An 18,861-nucleotide genomic window follows, 5' to 3' on the forward strand; every position below is an offset into this window, starting at 1 on the left:
TTCTCAGATGGACGGTACTAATCCTCATGATATTGCAAACAGGTTGTGGAAGTGGATAAATCAAGGCAATCCTCTTAATAATGTATCAAGCTTACTGTTGAATTTTCTGCCTTGAATAAGTTTTGTTACCCTGGCATGTTTCCTCCTACCCTGTTTTCTAAGACAAGCTCGCCACTCCTTAGATGAGCTTCAAGTATCCCTTCTGTATCTCAAGGTAGTACAGAAGAACAGGAAGAGGGCCAGCTCTGAGGAGGCAGAGGATTCAGACCAGCTCAGGTTTTCCCTAAAGCTTGATCCCTGTTCCATGGCTGTGAGAACTCAGAATGGTGGCTCACCACTCCTCTGTTTTGTCTCAAGGGAAAAGAATGTCCTTGGAGATTGCAAGGAAGGGAAGAAATTGTCTGGGTGATTTCATAGCTTATAGTCCCATGAGAAAAGACTAATATTCTCAGGAGGACACACTATTGGCTTTGTTTAAAGTGCACAGACACACACACACACATGCTTATCCTCAGATGAATAAATTTGCTCTTATCTCTGTGCTAGAATGTTTGAAAATTTACCTGTTTAACTGGTATATTTTCCTTTAAAATAATTTTTTTTAAACCAACCCATTCCACTTAACAGTAACTATACATTACAAAACTTTCTGATGTAGCAAATTTGTTTGTGCAAGATTAAGCAAAGTCTAAGGGGAAAAGTTTTTCTGGAAATATAGCCCTAAACTATGGAACTCTTCTGGGGGTCAAATTTCTGAAAAGGCCCAACATCCCCTCCAAACCACTCCACATAATTTAGCAAAAAAAAGGTCAAAATGGAGACCTAATTACAGATATTTTTTTTTTTTTTTGAGGCTGGGGTTAAGTGAGTTGAGATTCTACTGAAAGGAATAAATGCATGTGTGTATGTGTGTGTGTGTGTGTGTTTGTGCAGGCATACATATGTGTGTGTGTGTGTGTGTGTGTGTGTGTGTGTGTGTGCGTGAGAGACCAGATTTGAACTCGGGTCCTCCTGACTTCAAGGTTGGCGCTCTATCTACTGCACCACCTAGCTGCCCTGCCACAGATATTTTAAAAGAAAATTAAAACATGTAACATATAATTTATTACACAGATGGAAAGCCAAAGAATTTAGGAATAAACAAGACAATGAAGAGGAAAATTAAGTAATAAAAACAATGTAAAATCAGATTTTAAAATCTCTTAATCATTCTTGATAGAGTAAAGAGATTAAAACAATTGGTTTCCCCCCCATTATAAAGACCCTTCTTTGGATAGCAATCTGGGGATTTCAGAGAAAAACTCACATCTTTTTTCTGACCTTTATACACAGTATAAAATTGCAATATCTAATGCAATCTGTGCTGTAGGAAGAGGCCTTCCCTCATTCATTATATTCACATGTTTCATCTGCTGCTAGATTTCTACACAAAGGATGAGATCCAGCCTTTCTGCAAATACATTTTGTATAATGTTTCTTTCCAGTGTGAATATTGTGACTTATAGTGACCTTTATGCTCCAAGTAAGGGCATGTCTTCCTTCAGCACATCTGTAACTCTTCCCTGCACTCCGTATACTCAGATATAAACCTGAGCTAAAGACCTTCCCATGCCAAGTCCATAGGAGACTTGTTTCCAAACAGAAAATCTCTGCTGATTAACAAGGTCTCTCCTCCACTTTTATGCCTTTATTTGGGATTTCAATCTTCTAGGAATTTTCTAGAGGCAATTCAGGGATGAAGTGAGCCTGAATGATTTTTCACATGGATTATATAAATGAGGTTTTACATCTAGTATGGCATCTCCTATGTCTAGTCAGAGACTAATATATTAAAAAACTTTACCATGATCCAGATAGTTAAAGTTTTTCTCTAATGTGCACTCTTTGTTGCTAAGCAAAATTTGACCTTTAGCTGAAGGTTTCTGTCCAATGTGGATTTTCTTATGTTTACCAAGACTTTCACGCCTTGTGAAAGCCTTTCCACAGTCATTACATTCATAAGGCTTCTCTCCAGTGTGGATTCTCTGATGCATAGCAAGATGGGAGCGATAGATGAAAGCCTTTCCACATTGATTACATTCATAAGGCTTCTCTCCAGTGTGCATTTTCTGATGGACAGCAAGATAGGGACGATCTAGGAAACCCTTTCCACATTCATTACATTTGTAAGGCTTCTCTCCAGTGTGGATTCTCTGATGTACGTCAAGGTAGGAGCGCCTTGTGAAAGCCTTTCCACATTCATTACATTTGTAAGGCTTCTCTCCAGTGTGAATTCTCTGATGTACTTCAAGGGAGGAGCTCCTTGTGAAAGCCTTTCCACATTCATTACATTGATAAGGCTTCTCTCCAGTATGGATTCTCTGATGTACTACAAGGTAGGAGCGATCTATGAAAGTCTTTCCACATTCATTACATTTATAAGGCTTCTCTCCAGTGTGGATTCTCTGATGGAAAGTAAGACTACTGCGCTGTGCGAAAGTCTTTCCACATTCATTACATTTGTAAGGCTTCTCTCCAGTGTGGATTCTCTGATGGGAAGTAAGACTGCTGCGCAGGGTGAAAGCCTTTCCACATTCATTACATTTATAAGGCTTCTCTCCAGTGTGGATTTTCTGATGTAAATCAAGGCAGTAGCCATTTGTGTAAGCTTTTCTACATTCTTTACATTCGTAAGTCTTCTCTCCAGTGTGGATTCCCTGATGGAAACTAAAACTGTTGCGCTGTGTGAAAGCTTTTCCACATTCATTACATTTATCAGGCTTTTCTGCAGTGTGGATTCTCTGATGGACAACAAGATGGGAGCGCTGTGTAAAACTCTTTCCACATTCATTACATTTGTAAGGCTTCTCTCCAGTGTGGATTCTCTGATGTGCTAAAAGGTAGGAGAGCTTTGTGAAAGCCTTTCCACATTCATTACATTCATAAAGCTTCTCTCCAGTGTGGATTCTCTGATGGATAGCAAGGTAGGAGCGATCTATAAAAGACTTTCCACATTGATTACATTTATAAGGTTTCTCTCCAGTGTGGATTCTCTCATGTAAAGCAAGACTGCCACTCTGTGTGAAAGCTTTTCCACATTGATTACATTTATAAGGCTTTTCTCCAGTGTGGATTCTCTGATGTTTATGAAGACAGGAGCTCTGTATGAAAGTCTTTCCACATTCTTTACACTCATAAGGCTTCTCTCCAGTGTGGATTCTCTTATGTGCATTAAGATAAGAGTGAAATGTGAAAGCCTTTCCACAGTCATTGCATTCATAAGGCTTCTCTCTAGTGTGGATTCTCTGATGTTCACGAAGATGGTCACTCCGTGTGAAGGTCTTTCCACATTCATTACATTTATAAGGCTTCTCTCCAGTGTGGATTCTCTGATGTTTAGCCAGACTGAAGCGATCTATGAAAGCCTTTCCACATTGGTTACATTTATAAGGCTTCTCTCCAGTGTGAATTCTCTGATGTTGAACCAATTTGGAATAACATTGGAAATCTTTTCCACATGGATTACATATGTAAGATAGTTGGTTTTCCATGTGAATTCTCTCATGTTTAGCAGGAGTAGATCTCTCTCTCAAAGCTTTTCCATGTTTCTTACATTCATGAGGCTTCTCTCCAGCAAGGATTCTCTGATGGGAAGAGAGTACAAAAAAAGCTTTATCACATTCATGGCACTCAGGTGTCTTCTCTTCAGGATGTATATTCTTATCTTTAGCAACAATGGAACTCTTTCTTAAAGCCTGGTTGTGTGTATTCCATTCACAATGTTCCTCTCCAATGTGGTTTCTTTTGTGTTTAGCAATAACAGCCCTGTATTCACGATATTGAAAAAGGTCTTTCCATGAGATCATTTTCAGATTTGCACTCATCTCCTTCATATCAAACTGTGTCTCTGCATCTGAAAGAAACAAACACACAAGTATATAAATATACCCTCTAATGCTGGCTGATAATAAAATGATTGACTTTTAATTTCTCCAGGCAAAGTTTTCAAATTGAAACGGAGAGATTCAATCATTTTTAAATGCTATTAGCTCACACCAATAAAGTGATTCAATTAACAGAGTTCCACTCACAGTATAATGACATGGGACACCCACAACAAAGCTGAGAAAAAGGCAAGGTTCTCATTATTTAGAAACAGGATATGTCCTCTGAATGGCTGAGTAACCTAATTCGAATCCCTGCAGGAGATTAGAACTAGAAACTAAAAACTGAGTATTCTCAATCCATTACACTAGACATGTTCTCCATTTTACTTCCAATCCTTTCTTTCAAACTCAATCTCAGGCACCACCTAGCTCTGCACCCTTGAGAATGTGTTTCTTTGCCTCAGTTTTCCTGTAGAGTGAAGGTAATAATTGTACCCACTTCTGAGGTTGTTGTGTGCTTCAAAAGAGACAATATATTCGCACACAATAGGCATATATGCTTGTTAACTACTATTGTTGCACTATGATTTTGATTCTCTCCACCTCAACCCCTCCTTCATAAACTTCCCTTCTAACTTCTCTTTATATACATATGTCTGTTGAATGTGATCCATTTCAATAAAAACACTTTCCTGTGCCTGGATTAGCTAAGAAAAATTTCACAAGCTGCTGTTTACTCTCAAACCATCTCCAAGTTTCTATGCTGGATTTAAAACTTCTTGACAAGTTCTCTTTGTATACCCAGGGCTCAATGCAATGTGTATACCAGAACAGGTGCTTATTCGATGTGTATTGATTGGCTAACATTCCCAGGGCTGATCTAATGGCCTAACCCCACCTTAGTGCTTGCATGCTGGTCCCTCTGAGGGGCCAAATTTATGTTTCTATTTCTATCTCTTTCCTGCTCCCTCTCACCTATGAACAAATCCCATAGTGAAGATAACAAGGGCCTAAGGCTCCTGGTGCTGTTATGAAATAACCAGGAGTCTTTCCCTCCCATATCTCTAATCTAAGGGTAGCTGTCAGTTTTATACAGTGAGTTACTTGAATTTAAGTCAGGGAGGGCTGCCCAAGGTCACCGACCTCACTTTCCCCCACAGAGCCATCTACCTCCCCTGGCCAGTTACAGATCAAGATTATTGCAAATGGCTCTCAATGCAGATGGCCAGGGGAGAGCTGGGCCTTCTTAAGGTAAGGCCTCCAACATGTCTCCTGTGACTGAGGCTGCACCCATCCAGTGATTAAGGCTAGGGAGCAATGGAGGCAAAGAATCTCCTGTCTCACCTAGGCAAAAAGAAAACTCTCAATAAATAAAAAGGAATGAATGAGTGACTCTGGGAAGAACCTCAGGTTTCTGGTTAAAGCAGAAATGACTTCAATTTACACTCAATCTGAGTCAATCAGGACCCAAACAAAGACCAAATGTGGTTTAGCAAGGGAGGAATCGGTGCTCAATGAGAATCAGACTGATTTTGATTTAAGGTTTGTTCCTTAAGAAAGGAACTGGGGCATAGTGGATAGAGTACCAGTCCTGAAGCAAAGAGGAACTGAGTTCAAATCTAGCCTCAGACACTTAATACTTCCTAGCTGTGTGTGCCTAGGGAAGTCACTTAACCCCAATTGCCTCAGCAAAAAAAGAGAGAGAGAGAGAGGGAGGGAGGGAGGGAGAGAGAGAGATTATGCAGGGATGGTTCAGTGATGAAGAAAGGGGGGGAATAATTTTAAGAGCATTTGTAGGTAAGGGTATATGATATCCTAGCTAGACAGAGGGAAGGAAGGAAAGATGAAAAGAAAGAAGGAAACAGGCAATGAAGGAAGAAGAGAGTAGAGAGAGAGAAAAGGCAGGATTGGAGGGAAGAAGGCAGGTAAGGAAGATTCATTGATTCCAGCTTGCAGCCAGCTTTCCTCAGAAGTTGTTGCTTTTTCTATGTATCTGTGTTCAACTACTGCCTCCTTCGGGAAGTTGGCAGAGGATGAAGGGGGAGTGAGGGAAGGGAGAACAATAAAGTAAAAGTGCCCAGCAGAGAACAAAGGAACAACCACAGGAAAGCAAAAATCGATGAACGGTTCTGAATATAATGTCTTTCATTTATGGTTTATGAAAATTTATTATTACATATTTTGAATCCTCCCCTATGTTCTGCTGAACATAAAACATTTTTTAAAATTGTTCTTTTCTGTCTTTTTCTATTTTGTTTTTAGTTCTAAATAAATATCAAAAAAGTACAAATAAATGCTTTTTGGCTTAAGGAAGGTCTAAGAGAAGTCATATTAGACAGCCTGACCCCTCTTTCTTTGGTTGTAGATAGTTGCATGGCCCCAAATTTCCAATAAAGGCTTCCACTAGGATCATTGATTCTTTATTAGAAGGCAACTGAAAGGCCTTGGAGTCCAAAGCCCTCCTTTTACAGATGAAGTGACTGAAGTTGAGAGATTCAGAGAAGTGCTCAAGATCTCCCTATCACAAGAATCTGAAATGGGATTCCAAGCCAGTTTACCCACCCCCAGGCCCATCACATCAAGAAGCTTCCTGGGATAGCAGCCTGCACCCCAGCTTGCAACTCACTCACCAGGGCAGGAGTTCCTCAGGCCGCCTCTCTCCACATGGGAGATGAAATCTGCTCTGGGAACTGGAAATCCTGGGGAGGGAGGAGATAGTGGGTGTGAGCCTGGAAACTTGTCATTATTCCTCATTGTAATAGGGCTGGGGTGGGAGGCCCATTGGAGGATTCCAAGGACAACTCAAAGATGGTTTTCAGGGTACTTATTTCCAAGGGAAGAGTGCAGAGGGCAAAGGAGTCCACACAAGCAATCTGGAGTCAGAAGATCCTGATTTTGCTGCCTCCTTCTCAGCAGGGTGGACACATCCCACATCCTCCATTTTCTGGACATTAGAAGCAGCTGGTAGCATAGACAAGGGAGGACCAGGCCTGGAGTCAGGAAGCCCCGAGTTCAAATTTGTATTTAGACACATCCTGGCTATGTGACTCTGGGCAAGTAATTTCATCTTTTTGCTTTAGCCTGCAGACCTGTAAAATGGGGATAGAGACGGTACCCAAAACAAAGGAGTGTGGTGGGAATCAAATTCAATAATGCACATGAAGGAAGCTCTTGTGCACTAGGGCTGGATCCCAGCAAATGTATGGAAAGACCTCCTCCCTTCCCTTTCTCCCCCTGTATCTGTATAGACCTTTGGGGGATGTATGAAGGAACAGGGGCCCACTTGTTGTGCTGGGAATTTGAGTTACACCAGGGGCAGCAAGGTAAAAAGAACATGACAAAAACAAAATGGTTCCCACCAAGAGGAAGGGGGTTCCTTCCCCTATTCCATGTTCAGTGAAAAGGGGCAGGAGCAGTTTTCAGAAGCTTTGCAGACACAAGTACTAGGTGCCCATCTTACAATGTAAAGACCTCCCATAGAAGAACAGGCAGCAGGAGGACCCTGTCTCTTGGGGACAGGAGGCTGTCCTTGGGCCTTTCTAAGAACTGATAAAAGCCTGAAACTCTGCACCCCAGGGAAGGGATGGTGACATTCCTGTTGATGGCAGTTCCAGAGTTCCAAGGGAAGTGCTCCTTACCCAAGGAGAGCAAGTTCTCGGCATTCTCCAGCATGACCTCCTTGTGCAGCTCTTTCTGATCCGGATCCAACAGACCCCACTCCTCAGGGCTGAAGTCCACAGCCACATCCTTGAAGGTCACCAACTCCTAAAACACCAAGACCCAGAGCACTTCAGAGTTGAAACAACCTTTAACTGTTCTGATCCAATGCTCCTCAATTTACAGAAGGGACCTGAAGCATGGAGGAGGGATCTGCCCAAAGGTGACAGCCCTTACAGGATTCAGAGCCAGCACTGAAAGCAAAGTCCCCCAAAAACCAGTGGAATATAGAGAAACACATTTTATATGTTCAGTTGGAATAAAATGGAGAAATGTCTTACTAGGAAATTACTGCCTGTGCAATCAAGAAACTTATGGGTTCTATCAGAGAGAGAGGAGGACTCTTGGAGGTGAAATCAGACAGTGCTATGTTAAGAAAATGGCATGAAGTGTTTGTGCAAAGCCAGCAAGTATTATGTGCTGTAGAGCTAAAACATTTCCATGATCCATGAGGAGAAAAAAAGATCTTGTGAATTTTCCAAAGGCCAGAAATTAAGTTTTATACTGATGAAAACACTATCCTCCCCCCCAAATAATATTTTATTTTTCCAAATGCAAGTACAGATAGTTTTCAACACTCATTTTTGTAAGATTTTGTGATCCAAATTTCAGCAGCACACACTTCTTAATGGATGTGGATCAATGGTCAGCAGTCTACAAAAGGAAACTGAAGCAGAGAAAAGGGATTTACCCAAAGGTCACATCCTCCATGAGAGCACTTGGAAGCACAGTTATGCAAAGGCTGTATTACTGTATACAGCTGGTGTGGACACAGCTGCTGATATGTTGTCTTCCATGTTAGAATGGAAGTTTCTTGAGGTCAGGGACCGATCTTTCTTTCTTTGCATCTCCTCTATATTCCCACAGAGCCTCTTCCCTTTCTAAATGCCTGTTGCTTTGACCCAAGCAATGGTAAAGGGAGAGAAAGGCTAAGTATGAGCAAAGTGTCATGGAGTGATTCTAGAAGTGCCTAATTGCAGCTGAGGGTTCTCAGGAGATAAAGAAAATAAAATGGAATAAAACAAAACCTACCAGGAAGCAAAGAAATGCTGGACAGCTCCTGACCCATATGTGACATATATTATGTGGGTTTGTTTTATCGAATTTGCTCTTATGTTCTGCTGGTTACCTGAAATATTTTGTCTTTTCTTATTTTGTATTTAAGGTTAAAAGAAATTCTAATAGAGGCTGCTGGGTGAAGCAGTGGATAGAGCACTGGCCCTGAAGTCAGGAGAACCTGAGTTCAAATCTGACCTCAGATACTTAATATTTCCTAGCTGTGTGACCCTGGGCAAAGTTAATGACTCTAATTGCCTCAGGAGAAAAAATGAAATAAAATTACAATAATAACGGCAAAAATGGTAAAGAGAAGGGATTCAGAGAGATTTGGGAAGATCTGTATGACCTGAGACAATTGAGCAACAGCAGGAGGACAAATTCTAATCTGCTACCAGCCAGGGAAAGAATAACTGGGGAAGCTTCCAGGGTTCTGCTCCAGACCACAAGGTCAACGGTTGCCAGGAAAGTCAGTGGCTACAGGAGGGAGGTTGGTCACAGCACACAGAGAGTGGCTAGAAGGTGTAGGGGTGTGTGTGTGTGTGTGTGTGTGTGTGTGTGTGTGTGTGTGTGTGTGTGTGTGTGTGTTTGTGTAGTGGGGAGATGGTTCTGGACTAAAACAAAGACATGATACCTACAGGAGTGACACTAATGAGTGATCCTAGCCAGGGACTTATATTGAGGGAAAATTTAAACAAACATGTTTGGGCAGCAACTGGGGGAAGAGGGTTAGTGCTCAAGAGGCCAAAGGGACAGTGAATCAGTCCAAAACTTAGGAGAGAGGAGGGCAGCCTTGTTATTACTGCATTCACTTTCCTGCCTATCTTTGTAAAGGATCCAATGATAAGAGAGATGGCCAGCCTCACAGACCACCTTGTGCTGATGTGGCCACATCTGTAGGCAGAATACACTCACCTGGGGTGGGGCTCTGCAGTTCTCAGGGGCCATTCCCTCTGGCTTCAGGCTCCCTGCTTGGGCAGGCCTTGGTCCTCTGCAGGCTGTGTGTGTGGGGGATGATTGGGATGATTATAGCTGCACAGATATTGTTTCCTTCTTTTCCTGGACAGGGGGCTAGCCTACAGGAAATTACAGAGGGTGAGGTTCCAGGGGAGTTATTCTGCCCCTAGGGCAGAGACCCCCAACAAACAGGGGAAGGGAGGCTGAAAGGAGGGGCAGGTTGAAAAATGAAAATGGTGAAGTCAAGATGGGAGAGAAAAGGCAGGATATTGCCTCAACTCTCTCTAGTTTCCTATAAAGTAACTTTCATTTAAGAGTAGAATGACAGGACCTAAAAAAGGATGGTGCAAAAATTTTCCAACCTTAAATAATTTAGAAAGATTGCAGGAAACATCAGTCTCACTTGGATAAAAGGAGAACAGAGCCCCAGCACAGATCAACAACTGAGTTCCGTGGTCCCTAGCAAGACAAGATTGGGAAGTTAATCAATTGAACTGGTTCAGGGAAGGAGAAGGTGGTGTGGTGCAAAGTCACCAGCCTCACCTCCTCCTCCAGAGCTTCTTGGTTCCAGAGGCAAGATATAAATCAGGATGACTGGAGATGACCTTGACCTTAAGCTAATCTCTCAGTCTCAATACCCATTGAGTGACTAAAGTTGGGGAAGAAATGAAGCCCAGAATGTTCTTTTTTACCCAGTCAAAAACAACAAGTCTGTATTGATCAGAGATATGCAAATTAAGACAACTATTAGATACCACTACACACCTGTCAGATTGGCTAAGATGACAGGAACAAATAATGATGAATGTTGGAGGGGCTGTGAGAAAACTGGGACACTGATGCATTGTTGGTGGAGTTGTGAAAGAATACAACCATTCTAGAGAGCAATCTGGAATTATGCCCAAAAAGCTATCAAAAAGTGAATACCCTTTGACTCAGGAGTGCTACTACTGGGCTTATATCCCAAGGAAATACTAAAGAAGGGAAAGGGACCTGTATGTGCCAAAATGTTTGTGGCAGCCCTTTTCATAGTGGCTAGAAACTCGAAAATGAATGGATGCCCATCAATTGGAGAATGGTTGGGTAAATTATGGTATATGAATGTTATGGAATATTATTGTTCTGTAAGAAATGACCAGCAGAAGGAATACAGAGAGGCTTGGAGAGACTTAAATCAACTGATGTTGAGTGAAACGAGCAGACCTAGGAGATCATTATACACTTCAACAATGATACTGTATGAGGATGTATTCTGATGGAAGTGGATATCTTCAACATAGAGAAGAGCTAATCCAATTCCAATTGATCAATGATGGACAGAATCAGCTACACTCAGAAAAGGAACACTGGGAAATGAGTGTAAACTGTGAGCATTTTTGTTTGTTTGTTTGTTTTTCTTCCCAGATTATTTTTACCTTCTGAATACAATTCTTCCTTTGCAACAACAAAATTCAGTTCTGCACATATATATATTGTCCCAAGCATACACTATAAGATATTTAATATGTATGGGAATGCCTGCCATCTAGGAGCGGGGGTGGAGGGAAGGAGGGGGAAAATTCAGAACAGAAGGGAGTACAAGGGATAATGTTGTTAAATATATATATATATATATGCATATGTACTGTCAAAAAAATGTTATAATTAGAAAATTAAAAAAAAAAAAAAAAAAAGCAAGTCTGGGAAGGAAAAGTCCCCAGGGTTACTGGCCATAGAGACAGTCAGGAGTTTACAAGATAGAAAGGATGACAAGAGCAATGGATGGGATGGTATAAATTTGAAGATGAGCTCATCTTCTCTTATTGCTACTCTTCTGACACCTTTCTCTCCCCTACCTTCCTACAGAAGTAAGATGAAGGAGGGATTTAAGGCCCCCAATGGGATGAGAGTGTGTAGAATCTCAATGTCCCCTGAGTCAGAAATCTCCCTGCCAGTGATACTTAGTCTTCCCAGCATCCCTTCTCCCCAACAGACATATTATCTAGAAAAAAAAAAAACACAAAAAAACAAAAAAACAATTGACTGAGGGATCCAGTAAGGAGGTAAGAGCTCTGAGGTGAAACCCCTAGAGAAAAACCAGAGAAAACCTAAGGCTGAGAGACAATCTAGTCTAGGATTCAGCTCCCAGAACCTATGGTGAGGGAAGGGGCAGGAAACTGGGAAGCCTGAGTAAAAACAAAAAGAAATTTAAGTGTCCAGAAGGGATTTAGGTGAGTAGTTGAATCAGGAAAAACAAGATGGCTGAGTCCTGATACCTAAGCAAAAGATGGGGGAAGGTTCCTAAGACTCTTGGGTGGATTTTAGGCTTAGAATCTTGAAAGGGAATGTGTGAACTGTGAGCCACATGCCTGGGAAGGAGCCCAAGATGTGCGGGTCCAGAGAACTTGGCCCAGTAACAGCTTCAGTTCCTGCAACCAAGTTCTTGGAAGCAGAAGGCAGAGCCTATGGAAGCTCATAAGAAATCATGTCTAAAGTCTCGCAATCAATTCATCAAACAGGAGCTGGAGGCAGAGCTAGGACACCCAGGTACAGAAGGGGACCCTGAAAATGGGAACCGGGGTTACTGTGGGAAAGTCTGCCTTTGGGCAAACATGACCCAATGGTAAACTTGAGGAAGAGGGGAATACTGGATATTTGTGAAGTGTTTGGGAACCTGAAAAAGAGGTAGGGGCCAAGAATTCATTAAGTAATCAGACCTGGAAGGGAATTGTTCTGACAGATGGGGAGGACACTGGCCATCAGACCAGATAAGAAGTGTGAACACTTTTACAAGGGCAGCCAGCAGAAGCCAGGACTTGTGAGGAGCCCTGGCTCAGACCTACTTGGGTCCTATCCCAACAGGGAAGGTTTACACTAAGTAGAAAATGGCAGATCCAAGAGAATAACCAGAGATCTCAGTTCCAAGTCTTCCTGCTTCCCACTAATCTATGGGAGATTAAGAGCCCAAGCAACCTAATTCTTGAAGCCTAGAGGGTGGGACCTCACTCCCCAAATCAAGGAGGAGGATGACCTCTGAATACTATCTGCCTCTCCTCCCAGCCCCCTCCCGCCCTGCCCATCATCACTTGGCCAATGGCCACTGGAATGGCTCTTTTCCAGCACTAGACTCCTCCCATGCTTCCAAATTCCACCCTAGGACACATATTTCACCAGGAGACATCCACCAGGCTTCTCATCTTATCTCCCATGAGCTCCTCCTCCCCCATGCTTACATCACCTCAAGTTTTGTGGGAAGAAGGATACAGGACTTTTATCTTGCCACAGGAAGGGGCAGAGCACTGCCTTCCTTACATCCCATTCCAACACAAATCAAGACATCTCCCTTTTATCTGTGGTCCTCTTCTAGAATAAAACATCATCTGAACAGAACCAGCTACACCCAGGGAAAGAACACTGGGAAATGAGTGTGGACTGCTTGCATTTCTTCCCAGGTTATTTTTACCTTTCTAGATCCAATTTTTCTTGTGCAACAAGACAACAGTTTTAAATATGTACATACATATTGTATTTAAGATATAATTTAACAAGTTTAACATGTATGAGACTGCTTGGCATCTAGGGGAGGGGGTGGAAGGAAGGAAGGAAAGGAAAAGTTGGAATAGAAATGATTGCAAGGGTCCATGTTGAAAAATTACCCATGCATGTGTTCTGTCAATAAAAAGGTATAATAAAAAAGATTAAAAAAAAAAGAATAAAACATCATCATTAACATAAACTTCTTAGATTCCTTCCTAGAAACCTTTCTATATTATGATTTTTGTGTTATTCGATAAGGTAAAAATGGGCTTGAGAAAGAGAATGATGAGATGGAAAGACAATCAGTTGTTTGGATGGGATGTATAAAGTGGCTCTTTGTGATAGCCTGGACAATTCCCTCTCTTCATTCCATATTTATTTTAAATTTAAAATTCCATTATTAGAAATCAGATATATAGTTGGTCTTGCAGTGCTAAGAATCCTGAAACTGGACTCAAGAAAGGCTGATTTCAAATCCATCCTCATGCTCTTACTAGCTGTGTGTCCCAGGACACATTACTTCATATATGTGTGCCTCAGTTTCCCTAATTATTAATAGGGAAAATGATAGGACCAAAGCCATAGATATGTTGTGGAGCTCAAATGAGAAAATATGTATATACTTGATATAGTAGCTGCCACATACTAAGTATGTACAGATTATTCCTTACCCTTCTTTTTACCACTAACTGTGCTAGAATTTGAGGGACCAAGAAAGGAAGTATAAGGATAAATTTCTGATACCTGGCAGCATTAGGAACAAGGAGGGCCAATTTATGCTTGATAACAAGAAGACCTTTCTAAAGTCTAGACCTGTCCCAATAGGGAAGGGGTTGCCTTGACAGGCAAAGGGTTCCCTTCACTGTACAACTTCAAGAAAAGGCTGCAGTGGCAGTTTTCAGAGACTTTGTAGACAAAATTCACATCTGATTAGAAGTTAGACTAGATGTCATGTCTCAGATTAGAATTAGAAATTCTTTAATGCTGTATTGCTTTTTGAGTATTGCAGAAACTAGGCATTGACCAAGCTCTAACATTCTATAATAACGTCAGAATGAGTTCTTGATTCAGATATAGTGGATGATACTATAAACATATTAGGAGAACAAGGGATAGTCTGCCTCTCAGATCTGGGGAGAAGAAAGGCATTTGTGGCCAAAGAAGATCTAGAGGATATTCTCAAATACAAAACAGATAATTTTGATTATGTTGAATTTAAAAGGTTTTGCACAAACAAAAGAGCTAGCAGTGCTGGCCAGACATTATGCTGAGCTGTGGACAAGGAGGAATGAGCAGTTGCTAGGAAAGTACTTTAGGGAGCAAAAACATTTCCAGGACAGCAGTAGAGGAAACCTACATGTGCCTTAGGTGAGAACTGCTGCTGAGGTGGAGCCCCTGGACAAAATTCCGAACATAACAGTAAGGAGGAGCTGAGGGTTAAGGCAGCATTACCCAGAAATCAAACTTGACTGTAATAATGATCATTGTTATAAGTTGCTAAAAATAAAATAAAACCAAATGAAAATTCAGGATGAATAAGAAGAGAAAAAAGAACCTCACCATAGCCACTCTGCTATAAAAGGAGATCATGGTTAATATCCAGAAAATAGTGAGGTTAAAAAACAAGCTATTCCTATCCCCAAAGGGTAACATCAAAGGTGCACAACAAGCCCAAAAGGAGTTCCTGCAAGAACATGAAAAGGAATTCAAAAATCAAATAAGAGATCAAGGAAATATTAGGAGGGGAAATGAAAGCAATCCAAGAAATTATGAAAAGAAAGTTAGTCAATTTGAAAGAGGCAACAAAAAAGTTCTTGAAAAACAGAATTGAAAAAGAGGAATCGAGTGACATGGGACACCAAAAAATAATTAAATTAGAAAACACAGAAGAGAACCTGAAACATCTCTTTAGATTAAGGTGAGACAAAATAAAAATTATTAGACTATCAAAAAGTTGTTTTTTAAAGAATATGGATAGAATATTTCAAAAAAATTATGAAAGAAAATTGCGCTCAAATTCTAGAACAAGCAGGCAAAGGGGGAAAGAAAAAATCTACTGTTCACCAACTGAAGAGATCACAGGAGAAAATCTTACAAGAATATCCTAGCAAAATTTCACAATTCCCAGGTTAAGGAGAAAATCCTGCAATCCAAGCAGAAAATAAGACAGACTTGGACACTGCAGAAATAGTCAGGATTTCACAAAACCTGCAGCTTCAACTCTAAAAGACCATGGCTTTGGTTACATTAAATTTCAAAGAACAAAACACCTGGACTTGCATCCTGAATAATTTATCCAGAAATCTGGAATAGAATATGGAATGAGGGTCCCATAGACATATGACAAACTGAAAACCTTTCATGTATTTGTAACAAAAAGACCAGGACTCAATGGAAAATTTAATATATAAGATCCAGAAAAAAGGAAAACACTAAAGACCAATTCCCAGGCCCTCATTATTTACTTCTATTGGAGAAAATGTTATCAGTATAACTCTAGGTGGGGGAAAGGGCGGGTAGAGCTGGTAACATAGTAACCTTCCTCTCTGAATTGGGAAGGAAACAAAGTATACAAGGAACAAAGTAAAAAGCTTGTGATTATGTAATAAACTTTGGAATGGAAGGATGGCTCTGGATGGAGGCACCGGGGAAGCTGGGGAAGCCTGGGATCTATTGCGGGGGGGGGGGGGGGGGGGGGGGAGGTTTGAGGGCTTTAAAAGAGGGGGCAGGGAAGCAGTAGGAAAGGAGAGCCCAGGTCAGATTTGGAAGAGAAATTCTGATCCAGCTCAGGTTACAGAGATCAGGGATACTGCAGGGGCAGAAGGCTTGGGGGGGCGGGGGGGGGAGCACGGATCCCGGGAAAGCAGTGTGATTCGTACTACTACTGGGCTTATATCCCAAAGAAATACTAAAGAAGGGAAAGGGACCTGTATGTGCCAAAATGTTTGTGGCAGCCCTTTTTGTTGTAGCTAGAAACTGGAAGTTGAATGGATGTCCATCAGTTGGAGAATGGTTGGGTAAATTGTGGTATATGAAGGTTATGGAATATTATTGCTCTGTAAGAAATGACCAGCAGGAGGAATATAGAGAGGCCTGGAGAGACTTACATCAACTGATGCTGAGTGAAATGAGCAGAACCAGAAGATCACTATACACTTCAACAACAATACTGTATGAGGATGTATTCTGATGGAAGTGGAAATCTTCAACATAGAGAAGATCCAACTCACTTCCAGTTGATCAATGATGGACAGAAATAACTATACCCAGAGAAGGAGCACTGGGAAGTGAATGTAAATTGTTAGCACTACTTTCTATCTACCCAGGTCACTTATACCTTCGGAATCTAATATTTAATGTGCAACAGGAAAATGGTATTTACACACGTATATTGTATCTAGGTTATATTGTAACATATGTAAAATGTATGGGATTGCCTGTCATGGGGGGGGAGGGAATGGGGGGGGATAATTTGGAAAAATGAATACAAGGGATAATATTATAAAAAAAAATTACTCATGCATATATACTGTGGGAAAAAAAATTCCAAATAAAAAATAAAAATAAAAATTAAAAAAAAAAAAAAAAAAAAAAAAAAAAAAAAGAAAGAAAGCAGCGTGACTGTGCCCAGAGATCGTCCTAGGAGCTGGGAAGGTTGTCCAGGATCCTGGTAGAGCTTAAACTTTGGTGACTAAAAAGAGAGTCAAGACAAAGGGAGTCAAGGCCTGGGGTCAGATCGGCAGCAGTCCAAGAGCCTGGGGAATTGGGGGCGAGAGGGGGAGAGGCAGAGCCAGGCAGGAGTTTGGGGGTCCAGGTCCAGAGTGGGTCCTCGGGGCAGGAAGAACTCTTGAATCTATTCGGGGCCCAAGTCGGGACTCCCGGGGCCTTGTGGGCAAGGTCTGAAATTGGGGAAATGTGAATCTGTGATAAATCCGGGGACGGGAACGTCTGACGTTTGGGAAGTTCTGGGGTGGGAAAAGCAAGGGGGGGGTGAGGGGGAGCCGGGAAAGGGAGGACTTGTCCGACAGCCGAGTCTGGCAGCGCAGCACGTTCCTGGTGCAGCTGAAGAGATGATGCCCCATCAGCAAAGACAAAGGCAACTAGCACAAGCTCGGAGGTGCCCTCAAACCTCACCTGCCCCCTCCCTCCCCGGGCTAGATCTCAGGTTCCCCTGGCGCCCCTAACCAGAGCCCTCCTTCCAGCCCCAAGGTTTCTTACATAAATCACAAGGCTTCTACAGCCTTCCCGATGCATACATTGTTTCCTCGAGAATTCAGAGAGGAAGATTCCAATGTTTCTAGCTCTCCGCCTTCCTCCCTTTTCTCAGTTCTCTAGTTCTAGGGAGGTGGGTGAGTAGATATGCCGGGAGGTGGACGGACCTACCTGGGACCTGCCCCTACAGAGCTGCCTTGCAGGAGGCAGAGAGATCTCAAGTCCAGCAGTCCCAGTTTCCAGCCAGCTCTCGGAAGAGATTTCTCCGGGGCCCAAGAGATCCCACCTTAGCCAGCCCTGAGACTTCCCAAAATGAGCGGTCTCCTTCTAGGACGCCCAAGAGCTGGAAGTCAGGCCCTGAGCCGCTTCCCCGCCCCAAACCCCGCCCCCATCACGTGAAATGTCTTCACCGCAGGAGAGGCCCAAAGTCTGCCCTGGACTCCGCCCAGGCTTCCAAACTCCACCCGAAGGGCTCATATTCGGCCTGGATCACCACCCACCAGGCTGTTCTTCTTTGATATTTCTTCCCCCCAGGCCGCCCCCTTTTCTCATTCTCATTCACTGTTCTGGGGCTCCCTCCTTCCGCTCTGGAGCTGAAAGGGTGGCTCGAATAAGCCTGGGCCGCAGCCAAACAGGAAGTAGTGGGTCCCCACTTTTAAAGACTTGTTGTCTCATAATAATTGGGATGTTTGAGCTTCTACTGGGAGATCACTAACAATTTGACTTTGAAGTCACGCGATTGGGAGCTGTAAGAATAAACATTCGGTATAATTGCATCTGAATGACTCCTTTCTACTCTGAATAAAGTAAGTCAAGAGTCCAGTGGTCAGAAGGATGAAGATTTTTCTATGGGAGAGAATTCAGAAATGCATTGATGTAATTTCACTGACAATTTTTCTCCATGTTTTAAAACTAAAACCTTATTTATATTATTGTTATGTTTCTAATCTTATATTGGGATTTGGGAAAACCACAGTATAAAAAATACTAATCTAAAAAATGATTCTGAGAGTGTGATGTGATGGCATATTTAGAAAATTAACTAATATTTTCATCTGGTAGAGGCAAGAGCTGAAATAGAAAAAACAACTACAACAACAGCAAAAAAACAGAACCTTTAGGAAGTTTTACATTAATAGAATTCAAAACCAGGAACAAGATAACAATAGCTAAGTGCTCAGCTTGAAGCAGTTTCCAAATACAGCACACAGGTTGCTGAAAAGGTAGTTCTCAGAAAATTCCTTACCTCATTGTCTGATCACCCTCCTTTCCCCCCAAAGGGCTCTGGGATCAGTGTGACCAGCAAATCCTGATTAAGCAACCAATCTGGCCTGAAAGCTTCAAACAAATCTAGTCTCTATGATACACAAGGCAAAGTTCAAACATGGCAATCCCATTTTCCCAAAGCTTCTAAATAGTTTCAAGAAAAAATTGTTCACCAGGGTATCAGGAACACTGAAAGGTTCCTGTTAGGGTCAGACTGGCTCAGAGTGCTCTCCCAAGATTCTGAGGTTAGGCTTTCCACCAAAATCCAGAA

At 42.0% G+C, this 18,861-nt stretch overlaps 1 protein-coding gene across 3 annotated transcripts; it reads right to left on the reverse strand.

The window, feature by feature from the left end:
- Window positions 1-1,084: 1,084 nt before the first annotated feature.
- On the reverse strand, window positions 1,085-17,688 carry LOC141564563 (uncharacterized). Of its 3 annotated transcripts, XM_074307170.1 has the most exons (5): window positions 17,496-17,688; window positions 9,555-9,715; window positions 7,505-7,631; window positions 6,497-6,565; window positions 1,085-3,892 (listed from the first exon to the last, which is right to left on the reverse strand). In XM_074307170.1, exons 2-5 carry the CDS (start codon window positions 9,585-9,587, stop codon window positions 1,830-1,832), a joined length of 2,292 nt encoding a protein of 763 aa, XP_074163271.1. In that variant the 5' UTR covers window positions 9,588-9,715; window positions 17,496-17,688; the 3' UTR covers window positions 1,085-1,829. The 3 variants fall into 3 exon arrangements, with proteins under 3 accessions (XP_074163271.1, XP_074163273.1, XP_074163272.1); XM_074307172.1 differs by lacking the exon at window positions 9,555-9,715; XM_074307171.1 differs by lacking the exon at window positions 6,497-6,565.
- Window positions 17,689-18,861: the final 1,173 nt, after the last annotated feature.

The sequence above is a fragment of the Sminthopsis crassicaudata genome, chromosome 3, assembly GCF_048593235.1.
Source record: "Sminthopsis crassicaudata isolate SCR6 chromosome 3, ASM4859323v1, whole genome shotgun sequence".
Lineage (NCBI taxonomy): Eukaryota > Metazoa > Chordata > Mammalia > Dasyuromorphia > Dasyuridae > Sminthopsis > Sminthopsis crassicaudata.

What these genes read in the sequence shown, in the direction of transcription:
- LOC141564563 (XM_074307170.1), bottom strand. Translation starts at nt 9,587, where the DNA reads ATGGCCCCTGAGAACTGCAGAGCCCCACCCCAG. An exon ending in ACTGCAGAGCCCCACCCCAG is followed by an intron (nt 7,632 to 9,554) that starts GTGAGTGTATTC and finishes TTGGTGTTTTAG; the next exon opens with GAGTTGGTGACCTTCAAGGA. An exon ending in CGAGAACTTGCTCTCCTTGG is followed by an intron (nt 6,566 to 7,504) that starts GTAAGGAGCACT and finishes CTCCCTCCCCAG; the next exon opens with GATTTCCAGTTCCCAGAGCA.